The sequence below is a fragment of the Nematolebias whitei genome, chromosome 10 (assembly GCF_014905685.2).
Source record: "Nematolebias whitei isolate Nwh7 chromosome 10, NemWhi1, whole genome shotgun sequence".
In the NCBI taxonomy this organism is placed as follows: Eukaryota; Metazoa; Chordata; class Actinopteri; order Cyprinodontiformes; family Rivulidae; genus Nematolebias; species Nematolebias whitei.
This window is the reverse complement of record NC_056507.1, coordinates 4,299,671-4,314,374: the sequence shown is the minus strand read 5'-3', so window position 1 is coordinate 4,314,374 and position 14,704 is coordinate 4,299,671. Positions and strand designations below refer to the sequence as shown.

The 14,704-nt window shown below is 42.8% G+C and overlaps 1 protein-coding gene across 1 annotated transcript in view; it reads right to left on the bottom strand.

Annotated features, from left to right (window-relative positions):
* cspg4 (chondroitin sulfate proteoglycan 4) overlaps nt 1-3,777 on the bottom strand; it is a 100,420-nt gene extending 96,643 nt beyond the window's left edge. The window contains exon 1 of the mRNA XM_037683083.1: nt 3,696-3,777. Coding sequence (XP_037539011.1) covers nt 3,696-3,777 — 82 coding nt within the window. The remainder of the gene's footprint in view (nt 1-3,695) is intronic.
* Between the last annotated feature and the right edge of the window lie 10,927 nt (nt 3,778-14,704).

Here is a 14,704-nt window from a genome sequence, read left to right as displayed (position 1 = left end):
CTGTTAACAGGACCATGCTGCTAACAGGACTATGCTGCTAACAGGACCATGCTACTAACAGTACCACAATGTTAACAGGACCATGCTGCTAACATGACCATGCTGCTAACAGGACCATGCTACTAACAGTACCACACTGTTAACAGAACCATGCTGCTAACAGGACCATGCTGCTAACTGAACCACTCTGCTAATAGGACTACAATGCTAACAGGACCATGGAAATAAAGGTTGAATGAAAAAAGAAAGGAAAAAACAGGACCATGCTGACAACATTGTGTTTTTATAGCACTTTTTAAAAAATTATTTTAACAGCTTTTAATTGTTGTTTTTTTTGTCTGTACTTTAGATGTTGTCTGTCTAAATCAGGTCTCTCTTGAAAATGAGTCCTTGTGACTCAATGAGACTAGCCTGTATAAATAAATGTTAAATAAAAATCATGTTTGATTGTTTCGACCCACATATTGTACATAAGGACTGATAAAAATCTTACTTTATTGTCAAACATTATAACTTTTTAGCCTCAGCTCCTTGTGTTATAGTTTCTACTGCAACCGATGTACGTTATCGCCCCAGAACGCATTGCACTGGTAAAATGATGTTGATGTCCTTAGAGGTGAAAAATGTAATGAACATGGCATTTTTTAAGTAATGAGGAGATTTCATGCGTCACAAACACCAACATTTTATTAGTAGAACAGCTAAATATATCAAGGTCAGTATATGCAGTTAGTCAGAGATCCCTTTAGCTCAGTTTCTGGCACAGGGCTTCTTATGAAGAAGGAAATCGAAACACACCAGACAAAAGAGTGAAAGTCTGCGCCACAGTAAAAATGTGTTGTTATGATATGAAATGGCTCGCTGCACCGTGTTTAAACAACTGCTCCTGTGCAAGATGTTCCTGGACGTACAACTTGGCAAGAACACCTAGATATATTTTTAAACAGCTAAAGGAAGATCGCAAAACAAGTCCTAAAAAAGTGCAAGCCGGCTTCGAGGGCCATATGGAGGACATATGAAGGTGTGAACTTGGGGGAGGGGGTAAACTCTGTAGAGGAGCTTATTGTCGGCATTTTATGGAGTCATTAGGGTGGGGGTTGTGTGGGGGTTAAAATCTAATCAGTGACTTGGTACATCTGGTCAACATTAGTGTTAAACTCTCCAGGGTCAGAGGATGAGCTCTGCCACACTGACGCAGCAGGAATTGTGCCAGTTGATAATTAGATGAGCAGACTCTGTTCTCACATTTAGCCTTTTACCTCCCTTTAAGTTTCATTCTGCCATCATTTTGATTAGAGGAACATTGGTTCTTAGACAGATCTGAAGTAAGTTACATCTGCTGCATCATTTAGCACCAACACTGAAGCTTTGTTCTGTTTTCACGATGATGCTTCTGACTGTTATGTAAACTGTGTCTGCAAATTGCCAGCAAACGCAACGTGACCACTTTCAGGCAGCCGCCGTTGGCTCGGCTCGCCGTTAATTCTTTTAGCAGAGGTGTCACCGTCACACCAGTCAGCGGGGCTTATCTGTAAATGAGTAAACAGAAGGGCAGATGACTCTTTTTATGCTCGTCATGAACTGCTCACTGTGCAGACAAACTGAATTCAGCTCCCCGGCTGAGCTTTGATTCGGGGCCACTAAAACAAAGCAGCACTCCTCCGTTCAGATCAAAGCAACTTTTTCTCTTCACATTAGCCGACACGAAGCCTCTCCTGGAGAGGTTTGCCAGGGCGTTAATTGAAGTGGAATTTGCAGAGACACTTTTTGAGATCCAGCAGCAGTTCGGCAAAGGAGAACAATGGGTACAACAGCTGTCCAAGTTCAAGGCAGAAGCTACCAACTTGTCAGCTGTTCAACTTTGTACTGATCCGTTTGGTTAGGCAGGATTTTACACTCCTATCTAGTACCAAACACTCCATGGTTCTCAAACTGTGGTATAAGTACTACTGGAGATACTCAGGATCCCTCTAGTGGGATTCAGGAGAAACTTTTGTCTGTCAACTTTCAACAAGCTAAATAAACTATTTGACTGTCATAAGCTGAATTGTCCCAAGAGCCATCTTTGGTAAGCCAGGGTCAGAGCACCAAGGCCCATGCCTTTGGCTACCACCCATGGCATCACGCACCAGACCTGTATATGCCTTCCTGCAGGTGGTGGACCCACAGAAAGTCAAACCCATTTAACTCCTTTAAGCTGGCTTCATGGGTAGAGGCCCAGTCACCAGGTGCTTGCAGACAAACCTCTCTCCCAGGCCTGACTCCAGGGTGGGGCTCTGGTAGCCCACATCCAGGCGAGGGACACTGCACTCCAGTGGACACCTCCCTAGAGAGGTTTTACAGGCTGGGAGAAGATCCAGAGGAAGACTCTGGACATGCTGGACAGACTACTGTATGTCTCTTGGCTGTCCTGGTAACGTCTTGGAGTCCTCCCAGAAGGTCTGGAAGAGGTAGCTGTGGAAAGAGATGTTTGGGTCTCCCTGGCTGGCTGGATGGATGGATGGAAGCTGAATTGTGACATAAAGCTAAAAAAACAAACAGTTATTCTAAAATCTGAATGGTTCAAGAAAATATGATTGACTACTGAGTTTGTTTGTAATCTTATTCATAATAGTAGCACTCGAAGAGCTCAGTATTGAGTCATCTGAGAACCACTGCTCTATGTCGGTGGTCTTAAAGCTTTTGACAAAAAAAAAAGTTGCAGAGATTATTGAGGATTTAAAATACATACACATATAAACCATTAAACCAAGAGCCTCATTAACAAACATCTTATTTTACATCCATTTATAAATGGCTGTTTTGTAACACTTACGGCTGAATAGGTTATTGGTAATCATTTGTAAAGCTCATATGTTATTTTATTGATCTCAGGGTCTCCACATTTGGGGTTTCTTGACCCACTTTGGTGCTGGGACCTCAACTTTGGGGACCACTGCTCTACATGTCCCTCAAACTGTACTTGCACACAACAAAACTTTCCGTTCCTGCACCGTATCATATTAAGACTTGTAACATTTCACACCATCTCTATGGACCATTGTATGGGATTTGGGTATCCAGCAGGCATCTCCTCAACCCATACCGCCTCTTTGACACATTTACTAACCCCTCACTCCCTCTCTTACTTTCTTCTCTTCTCTCTGGGTGAATAAGGAGCAGCTTTGCCTGCCACAGCACACCTCCCTGAAAGAGCCATTCATTGCTGTCAACAGAGGGACCTCAGCTCAGAGAGCTTTGACTTCACTACCTCCAGGCTTTTGGAAACATGCTTTCAGAGCAAACCTTTCCTAGAAGATATACACTCACAAATTCAGCAGGGTGCAGGCCAGTAGCCAACACCAACAACAAAAAGGCATCAAATAAGAACCCGGCAGCAGATGTCTCAGACCTCAGGCCGAGCTCAGACCTTGCCATATCTGTTCCCAAACGTATTGAGTTTCATTCGGGGAAAATAAAATTTCATCACAGTGGATGACTTGTCTGCTGTGAATATGAATAACAGATGAGAATATATATAAAAAGTGAACTTTATTTTACCAAGTGTAGCACTGAAAGTTAAAGTTTAGTCTGTGTTGGAGGCACCAGCTTGCTCTGATTTATGAGAGACAGTGATTTGATCTCCCCTCATGCATCTCTTACAGAAGTATCCAGAAGAGGGGGTCAGGACACTTAAGAGAGGGATTTGCACCTACCTCCATGACCAGGGCTGGGGAGGCAGATCAGCAGCAGGGTCAGCAGGGCACCGACCAGGGCTGGATGCAGCGCTCTCATCATGTCGTTGCTCAAAGTTTAGTCCTCCACTCTCACATTAAAGCCACTCCATTCAGAGGAGACTGAATGAGTTTCCAGTTTGGGGATCAGCTACAGGATACTCCTCTCTATGTCAAAAGGGGGCAGGGCTGGGGAGGGACCATCCGAGGGACGCCCTTCTTTTTTCCTTTCCATCTGTAACTCACAAACTCACACGTGTGTCTCTTGTAAAACCATACCCTGCCCCTTCCTGCTCGTCCAGCTTTTACAGACACAAATGAACAATCTGTTGATTCGCACTCGTGCGCTAAAGAGGAAAGAATCCCACCGAGGCACCCACGTGTTGCACGTTTACGGCCGTTCGTTCCACATGCGTCTCACCGCCTCTCTGCGTCGTTCTCCACATCTCACTTGTGGTTTTTCCAGGGCTTCCTGCTTTTTTGTCTCAATCTGTAATTGGGGCGGCCCTGGGAGCGCAGCTGCTGCCGTCTGCAAGGATATAAACCTTTTATTCTTAATTAAAGACAAATAATGTTGCAAAACTCGCCTGGTGATTTATCGTCCCAGGCTTCCCCTTGATCAATGTCCCATTCTTTAGGTTTTTGTTCAACAAACCTGTACCTGGAGCTAATTAAGCTCAGACTTAAGCGCAGGGTAAAGGTAATCAGCCCCTGCGTTATGTCTCACTGCTCTATTAGGCTAAGGACGGGTCTTACTGCTCAACTTTTCCAATGGAAACACTTTTATTGTTGTGAAAGCTGACGCTGACTGTTCACCACTTGGCTTTTCCTTTTCCTTTTTGCTAATAAACAGACGCACTCCACACAAGCATTAATAAAGCTTCAGTTTGCTCTCGAAGCCTGAACATTCAATTTCACCTGTCTCACAGTCAGTTAACTGGCAAATTGTTCCCTTTTTTTATTCTTACAGCTGAAGCAAATGTGCAATTGGACTTTCTGAACACTTCCAAAGCAGTTTATCGTTGACTGGAGCTCGTGAAGTTCAATTAGACGGTGTTTTTAACCGAACGCGCAGTTCTTCAGAAGTAATCTGCAAAACAACTGGGACGTGAAATTCAAAGTTAAAATGATAAATTATTAGCACTTTCTGTAAACAGTAATTTTATTTTCTCATGGAAGAGCCTTTCAAATGAATTCCTGCACGTCTACACGGAAATACATGGTATCCTTAAAAAGATAGATCTGATATTTAAAGTAGATTTCTTGGAAAAGTTATGTTGTAAACTGCTCAAACACGTGTTTTTTTTAAAGAGTTCGATATCTAAACAACTGAAACTCGAACTTTTTCACATTTTGAACGAGCACATACAAAAGCTAAATTGGATCTTTTGATGTGAAATTCTGCCCTTTCAGAAAAAAACCACACAAACCTCACGTGTGGAACTCAGTTTTATGAGCAAAACCTTGTAAAACAAACGGCACAACGATGTCCCTGTTGCTCAAGGATCACTGAACGTTTGCAGTTTTCAAGATGAGTTTTTCTGGATTGGAATAGAACAGGAAGTGCAAGTAAACCTTAATGTTTGGTGCAAGATATTCAAGTTGGTAGGAGTTGCTGTTTTACTGGGACCCAGTACACAATTCTGTTCCACCTCATGTACCACATGTGAAGGACAATAAAGTCACTTTGAATCTTGAGTTACACTGTTTAAGAAGAAGTTTATTTATTTATTTTTCTTGTCGGAGGCAGCACAGAGTGATGGATGCTGGCGAATGGAGGGATAAATGTTATCCACCATAAGACACAATGGCGGAGCCAGAGGGTGGCCAATGGTGGCCTTGGCCACCCAAAGAGTTTGAGGAAACTATATATTCAAACAATATAAAAACTAGAAAACATAGTTTCTTCAAATGATTGGGATGGCTGGTTTACACACACACACACACATATATATGTATACATATGTATGGTGGTGGCCATCTTGGATTTTGACGTGGCAACCCAATTTTCTATGGTAACTTCTTTATACCTAGCTGCAGCCACACACCAAAATAGAAGTAGGTACCTCGTTAAATTTTCAAGTGATCATGCTCACAACATGCACAGATGAACAGACAGATGGAGGATACTTTCAGCTCCCCCTCTACGCTCTGTGACAGAGGAAAAATAAAAACTAGCATTCCTTGAAAATACCCATATCACCTGACACCTTTTATACCAGAAACTGGGATCATCTTGTGTTAGAAAATGATTAAACCATGTAAATAATGTTATGCTCAGCCTCATTCAATTTAGTGAGATCTTGTTGGATTTGTTAGCGCACGGTGTGTGTTGCAGAAGACCACGCTACAAATACACTAAATCTTAGCTCAATATTTGTTAAACTGACAAGTCATTATTGTGTTTTTTTCATTCAACCTTTATTTATACAGGTTAGTCTCAATGAGTCACGAGGACTCATTTACAATTCAGTTTACTGATGGAGGCTGTGGAAGTCATTTTAATTTATGTTGACTTAAGAAAACATGGTATTCCATTCCATTGCTACGCCGATGACTGTCAGATCTACCTGCCACTGAAACCAGCCGGTGCTTGTTCCGTCCACCCTCTCCTCAAATGTCTGGACGACATTAAGACATGGATGGCTTCAAATTTTCTAAGTTTTAACGACCAGAAGACTGAAGTCATTGTCTTTAGCCCTAGCTCAGCTGCCGCCTCTTATCCTGTGAACCTGGACTCCCTTCAGCCTTATCTGAAGCACTCTGTTAAAAACCTTGGAGTGCTTTTTGACTCGGATTTTAAGTTCGACAAACAGATCAGTTCAGTTCTGCAGAGAAGCTTCTTCCAACTGCGGCAGGTAGCTAAGCTCAAGCCAGTGCTGTCTAGACCCGACCTTGAGACACTAGTCCATGCATTCATAACAACCCGCCTGGACTATTGTAATTCACTGTATGCTGGGGTCAGCCAGGCCTCTATCTCACGGCTACAGCTCGTCCAGAATGCTGCAGCTCGGCTCTTAACCGGTACACCGAGGTATCAGCACATCACACCAGTTCTGTCCTCCCTACACTGGCTTCCTGTGAGAACTAGGATGGATTTCAAAATTCTCCTCCTGACCTATAAGTGCCTAAATGGCCTCGCACCCATCTACCTCTCTGAGCTACTGGAACCATATGTTCCCTCTCGGGCTCTGAGATCATCAGATCAGCTGCTTTTGGTTGTTCCAAAAACACGACTGAAGCTTCGAGGAGATCGGGCGTTTTCAGTCATGGGTCCCAAACTGTGGAACAACCTACCCCCCAACATTAGGCATGCCACCTCCCTTCCTGTGTTCAAATCCCTGCTAAAAACATATCTGTTCTCTCTGGCGTTTCATACTGTGTGAGTTGATTTAGTATATCTTGTTCCATGTCTTCATTTTAATGCTGTTGTTTTAATTTTTTAAGGTATATTCTTACTGCTTTTTATTTCTCAGTGTTACCCTTAGTGTTAAGCACTTTGATAACAGTCTATCTGTTTTAAATTGTGCTCTATAAATAAACATGACTTGACTTGACTTGACTTGACTTTAAAATGTAATCTGAGGCAGATGAGATGTTCATCAAGTGATTACTTTAAAAGAGGTTCATTTAAAAAATTCAAAAAAATTCAAAAAAACTATTAATCACAGAGGGAAATTAAGTGTTGTCGTAGCTCATCATCCTGGTTTCATTCAAGAGTTGTTATAGATGCTGATAGCTGTGGACAGGAAGGATCTCCTGCAGTGAAGCTGAAGAATCTGACCACAGATACCGATCCGTCCACCCAGATCCAGCTTGCTGTCAGATCCAGCGGGCCTCTCGGTCCTCCTGGGCAGCAGGACTGCCCAAATGCCGGACAGAATTCCTCCCTGAGTGATGGTCAGTCCTCCCAGCAGTCTGCAGAGCTCCTCACGAGCCGAGTTTCTCACCAGCTCCAGGATCTCGGTGGTCAGGTACTCGAGCACTGCTGCCAGGTTGACAGGAATATGTCCACGGCGCCTCCTTTTCAACTCATTTGGGATTTGGGGCTGTAGATGAGATATTTTGAGCTTTATGATGTTAATCAGCTACTCCTTGTTGTTAAAAAAAAAAAAATATATATCTTGTTGCCATGGTTACGCATCATAACAAATGTCCAAAACTAAAAAAGTTTTCAGTAAAAATCCTTCCAGCTGCACAGCATCCGATACCAGAGGAAATAATCATCGTAAAAAAGCGATATACATCCAGAAAAATGAGGAATTAAAGTTTTCAAAAGCAGTAAATCAGAATGAATGTAACAGAGCTGCTCCAACATGCAGCCACCTTGAGCGGCACAATTCTAGAACTCACACACACACATATATATATTTATATACACATATACATACTTTGAATACATACACAGTTTTTCCACTTATCACAGGTCTTCAGGGTACAGATCCCCCGTGATAAATGAGGGACTACTGTATATGTGTATATTATATATACAGTGGAGCAAAAAGGTATTCAGTCAGCCACTGATTGTGCAAGTTCTCCTACTTAGAAATATGAGAGAGGTCTGTATTTTTCATCATAGGTACACTTCAACTAACAGAGACAAAATGAGGAAAAATAATCCAAGAAATCACATTGAGGCCGCCGTACCAGAATCCCTCCGCCCCCTGGCTGCACCGAGAAATTCTGTCCATAAAAGTTATGAACATAATCTGTGACAACGGGCAGCGCCGTGTGCAATCCACATAAAATAAATACGAGTAAACACAAGTTTGATTCGTGACAAATGGGTGGCAGAAGAGGTCAAAAGAAAGGTTTACAAGCCAGAGGTGAGTCCGACTATATTGTTTGTCTCTGGTCTGGAGACAGTGGCTCTGACCAAAAGACAGGAGACAGAACTGTAAGTGGCAGAAATGAAGATGTTGAGGTTCTCCTTAGGAGTGACAAGGATGGATAAGATTAGGACTGAGGTCATCAGAGGTACAGCACAGGTTGAACAACAGGGAGATAAAGTTAGGGAGACCAGACTGAAATGGTTTGGACATGTCCAGAGGAGGGACAGTGAGTATATTGGTAGAAGGATGTTAGGAATGCAGATCCCTGGAAAAAGACAAAGAGGAGATACATGGATGTAGTTAACTATTATGAAGTAGACAGCTCAGTCCGCAGTGTGGCTTTTATTATCATCTGGTTCAAAAACATCTCAAAAGAAACTGGTCCCTGCTCACATGGCAAGAAAACAACAAAGACCAAAGTTGAAACAACCCTCTCATCTCTTACTCATCAAAACTGTCAACAGCAGTAAACAATAAGCAGACCTGTAGATTAACACGACTCGTGTAAAGAGACACGATTTATTGCAGACAACCATTCATGGATCTGCAGCCCTCTGGATTATTTCAGCATGACACGAGCTACAATTAAAATGTTCCCTCTGAGCCTCAGCCAGTGGTTTGTGCCGATGACATGCTCTCACTTCCCTGGGGATGCATGAGTTTCCCTCGAGGGATGTCACCCACTGATGTGAGTGGGCTCGTGTTTGAATAATAGGCAGGGCTTATGTAAGCCACAACAGTGGCCAGCTTTAGCATAAGCACAACAGACGATGTGAGTGGAGGTGTGAAAGTCTGACTTCATTAGAGCGAAGTTGGTGCTGTTCATGAGATTTCGTTGGTTTAATAATGCATGGACGTGCTTTGATTAAAGGTATCCTGTGGAGGCTTGTAAAAAAATAGGGTTTTGATTACATTCAGCTGTGCCCACCAAAATACATTATATGTATCCTCGAGCCTGAGAAACATGTTTAATGTGCTTCCAAGCTCATAAAACATCTGCTAGCCCCTTTAAAAAAATATTTCAAATCTGTTCTGTTTACATCAGCAAGCTCTTGTCTTAGTCTTTTTTATATAGCTGTGATGCATTTTTTTTTTATGGTTTATTGTATACTCCAACCCTCAGCTCACATTGAATCCTCAGGATGATGGAAAACAAGACAAAAGCTCAATCAAACCTTAGACAAAAAATGGTATTAGTAATAAAAAGCATTACGAGATACCCTAAAATGAGACGTATAGCAATATATATCTTATACAAGCTGACAGGATAGTTTTTTTTACGTCTTAGTAAAATGTGTAGGATATGCTTCAGCCCCAATACAGCAAGATTACGATATCAAAGCCCTCCTTTGTTTATAGAGCTCTTTCTTTGCAGTTGATTTTAGGGAGCTAAGAGATACTTTACACCATTCTTCTCTTCGTTTCCATTAACGGCGTCTTTCTAGAAGCTTACATACACATACATTTGAAAAGTCCCCCTTTTTGTTCCATCCATCCATCCGTCCGTCCGTCCGTCAGTCCGTCCATCCATCCATCCATCCATTCATCCATCCATCATCTTCGTCTTGTTCTGGATTCAGGTCTCGGGGCAGCAGCTTGAGCAGGGAGGTCCAGACATCTCTTTCCACAGCCTCTTCCAGCTCCTCTGGGAGGACTCCAAGATGTTCCCAGACCAACTGCGTCTCTCCAGCATGTCCTCGGTCTTTCCCGGGGTCTCCTCCAAGTTGGACATGCCTGAAACATCTCAACTGGCTCCTCTTGATGTGGAGGAGCAGCTGTTCTACTCTGAGTCTCTCCCGATAACTGAACTTCTCACCCTGTCTCTAAGGGAGAGTCCAGCTACTCTGCAGAGGAAACTCACTTCAACCTCCTGTATCCACGATCTCCTTCTTTCAGTCTCTTCCCAGAGTTCATGACCAGAGGTGAGGGGAGGAACGTAGACTGATCAGTAAACAGAGAGCTTTACCTTACAGCTCAGCTCCTTCTTCACCACAATGGACCGGCACAGAGTCCACAATACTGCAGGCGCTGCACCAATCTGTCCGTCAGTCTCACACCCGATTCTTCCCTCACTCATTAAACCCCCCTAAGATACTTGAACTTCTCCAATTGAGACAGAGCCTCACTCTCAACCTGAAGAGATTTTTTTTTGGTTTAGATATAAATTGTATTAATAGCATTTATTTAATTTGTATAATTGTTGAGGGGGCTGAGATGCGGTAGAGGCAGGGCAGCCGACACAGCACCCAAAATCCCCAAGTTCAATCCCCAGCCATTCCCACATGTCATGGTGCCTCTGAGCAAGACACCCAATCCCCAATTACTCCCCAGGTGCTTACAGAGCTGCTGACTGCTCTACCTGGGTGCATCTCAGGTGCAATGGGTTAAATAAAGAGAACCAATTTCGCCATTGTATGGGAACATACGATGATGTCATCACTCTGTTAAAATCAGGTCTCTCTTGTAAATGAGTCCCCGAGGCTCAATGGGATTAACCTGTCTAAAAAAAGTTTGAATGAATTAAAACAAAAAACATACCACTTTACTTATTATTGATAATAGTCTACCTTTTAGGCACAATCCTTTAAAGTCATTAATTTATTTTCTCTATCATTTATGCGGAGTTGTGAACAGGCTTTTCATTTCTTTTCCAACCTTTATTTTGACGATTACACATACATACACTTTATATATCTTTTACTCGTTTCTTCCATTTTGGGTCACGGGGGTCGCCGGTGCCCATGTCCAGCAATCACTGTGCGAGGGGCGGGGGACACCCTGGATGGGTCGCAAGTCCATCACAGGGACACATAGAGACAAACGAGACAAACAACCATTCACTCTCTCTCACCTAGGGACAATTTAGAGTTACCAATCAGCCTAACATGTATGTTTTTGTCTGTGGGAGGAAACCGGATTACCTGGAGAAAACCCATGCAGCACGGAGAGAACATGCAAACTCCACCCAGAAAGGCCCCCGGACCGGGGACCTGCTCGCTGAGAGGCAGCAGCTCTACCAGTTGCGCCACCATGCTGCACAACAACAAACAAATAAACTACAACTCTAGGCCTATCCACTGCTCAGCACTTCCTGATTTAAAACATATCCTGTCAGCAACACCACATGTGTCCAGTTACATCATCATCTACTTCTATGTTAAATCAGCTTGTACTGACATTTAAAGCCCTGGTACACCATCGCTGCTGGTTAACTAGTAGCTAAACATTTACCCAGTTTGTGTTTTTCAGGGAGTTTCTTGAGATTGACTTACTTACTTAGCTACTTTTCAGTTTTCTCTCCCGTGTGTAGACAGTTGGATTTTTTTTGCCTCCTTTGAGGCTCATGCCCTAAAAGTTACACAGTGCTGGTCAATTTTACAAAGCAAAAAATACTCACCTGCATGCCCATTCTCCACCATCACTTCTTTCTTTGCCTTTTTGGTGTCATCATAGTACCTAGTTTAGACTACTGAAGCCTAGGAATGGACATCAGGGGAAAGTTTGAGTTTTTTTTTAAAAACGAATAATAAATAGAGGTAGGTCCAAAGTTGCCTTCTCTAGTATTTATGTTAGTAATGGCCTCCAACATGTGTCCAGGATTGCAGAGAATTATTGGTTCAACTGTTCTCACTCGTCTTTGTCTTTTCAAAGGGTTTTTAAGAAGGAAGGAAGACCCAAATGTTTGAGGCTTGGAACAGTGGACAAGTGGCAAGTGTGTCAGGCAACGCTGTGAGTAGATTAGTATTTTACAGGTGAGCGTACCTGCTGGATCCAGAGGTGGTACAAGAACCATCCAGGGAGCATGAATGTTCTTTGATCGAGCAGCTGATAATTCTCAGACGCTTTTGCACAGAAAAGCCTCTAGTGCATACAAGAAGTCTTTAAAAATACTATAAAGTTGTCCACAGTCAGCACCAGTTGGACAGTAAAATCCAGCAAACAGTTGTGGTGTGAGTTGTTCTTAATAAAGCATTGGAGATGATGATCATGATGACCAGCAGAGAATCAGAGAACCACTGCTCCTCCACATCGAGAGGAGCCAGTTGACGTGGTTCGGGCATCTGGTAAGGATGCTCCCTGCTCCCTGCTCCCTGGGCACCTCCCTAGGTGGAGGTGCTTCGGGCATGTCCGACTGGGAGGAGACCCCTGGGAAGACCCAGGACACACTGGAGAGTCTCTCAGTTGGCATGGGAACGCCTTGGAGTCCTCCCAGAAGAGCTGGAAGAGGTGGCTGTGGAAAGAGATGTCTGGACCTCCCTGCTCAAGCTGCTGCCCCGAGACCTGACTTCAGAACAAGCAGAAGATGATGGATGGATGACCAGCCGGTGATTGTTGAAACAGGAAGTAAGTTAGTGCAGGAAGAGTCGAGAAGGAGTTGACCTACGGCTCCATCGAGAGATAAGAAAGGAAGAACAAGAACAGGTCGGTTTTCCACACTTGTAATGTCTCGATCTCTTTGCTCCTGGAAAAGAAACAGGATGAGAAAAAAGTACAAGTCCATAAGAATATTTGTGAGTAAATTCAAGTTTCAAAGTTTCAGACGAATACTGATTGTCAGATGTTTTAACGAGAATCAGATGGTCCAAGTGTCCCTGGGCAAGACACCGAACCCCTCATTGTCTTTGATGCGTGTCCCATTGTTGCATGAATGTGATGAAGCTCTGATTAGTCTTTGTAGAGATCTAGTAGAGTGCAGTATGAATGGGTAAATGAGGTACAGAGTGTTTTGTAAAGAGCTTTGAGTATCTTGATAAGATATAAAGATGTTACACAAGTACAGCCCATTTACTGTTACCAGCTTACAGATGATCTGTTGTGAAAGCCGTTTCCTCATTGTCCGCCTAAATTCTACTTCACTTCAGTATCTTCTTGTTTCCTGGTTGGAGTGTGAATGTCAAAGGTTTCTCTTTCTGTTACAGAACCTTCACATACAGAAGAAACTGCTCAAGTTATCTTGTGCAGAAAGTTCAACTTCCACCACACAGTGCGTTTTTTGTGCAGCCGTCTGGTCAGACCACCACTGAACTCCAGACTTGATTAAACCACACAGAGCACGACAACTCATTTGAAACCTTTCCTTTCCCACTCTCAGGATAGAAAATCAAGTTAAACGCTCAATAATCACAATGGTCTGTTTTCATCACTGTGGTTTAGAGCTTTGAAAACGTCGTATAATCATCAAGTTGCCTCTGCACAAAGAACTTTTGTGTTTGTGGCAGCAGCGAGAGCGGTGTCATTATTGTTGGGTCTTATTTTGTCTAACAAACTTCATTTCTCCCATCCTGCTCAGTTAATACACACCCGCTCATTTTGTCTCCTCAGTACAATAAAAAAAAAAAAAAACACTTTCCAGCTCGATGGTTTAACTTTTGTTTACTGCTCCTCTCATTAATCCTTGTTCTTTGGGGGTTTGAGGGCGATTCACAAGATTTTATGGAGGAAAAAACAATGCAGAATGCAGAGCCATAATAACAGTATTTAATACTCAGTTAACTTTTGTCTGTGTACGTCAACTTAAACTGAGGCAAAACTGAAACCAAATGTGTAACCTCATGAATGCTGCAGCCTGGAAAGGACTTTAAGTGGAAACAATTTCATGGTTGCAGCTTTCGCCAGCTAGCTGAAGCTAAAAGAGGCCGAGAGTGAAAACAGCAACGCTGAGAAATCAACCCGAAAGTACATTTGAACTTATATCCCATTATAACTTCATATTAGTGTAAGTGTGTGCCATGCTAGTATGAATACATGACTTCCGTGCACCAAAAAGTTGATCCGTTATCATTTCTAAAAAGAAGTTAAATCAAATTCCAAAAATATCGATGGACTAACATTCCTTGAACGATTGTCTCCCGCCACCTTTCTTGGAAGAGTTTGAAACTAAGATCGTCTTATGATAAGGGTCAAGGATCTTTATTGTCATTCGCATCACATGTGGTACACGAGGTGGAATGAAATTGTGTACTCAGGGTCCCAGTTACACCCAAAAATAGCAAAAATGGGACCGCGTTGTAGCCGTTCTTGTCAAAACTTGTAGACGTTGCAAACTTGTGAGTAGCTAGTAGGGTCTGTGTTAGTTGGGGTATACTTGCTAGATGTGCTAATTGCTAAATGCGCTAATAGCTAGATGTGCTAATCGCTAAATGTGCTAATCGCTAAATG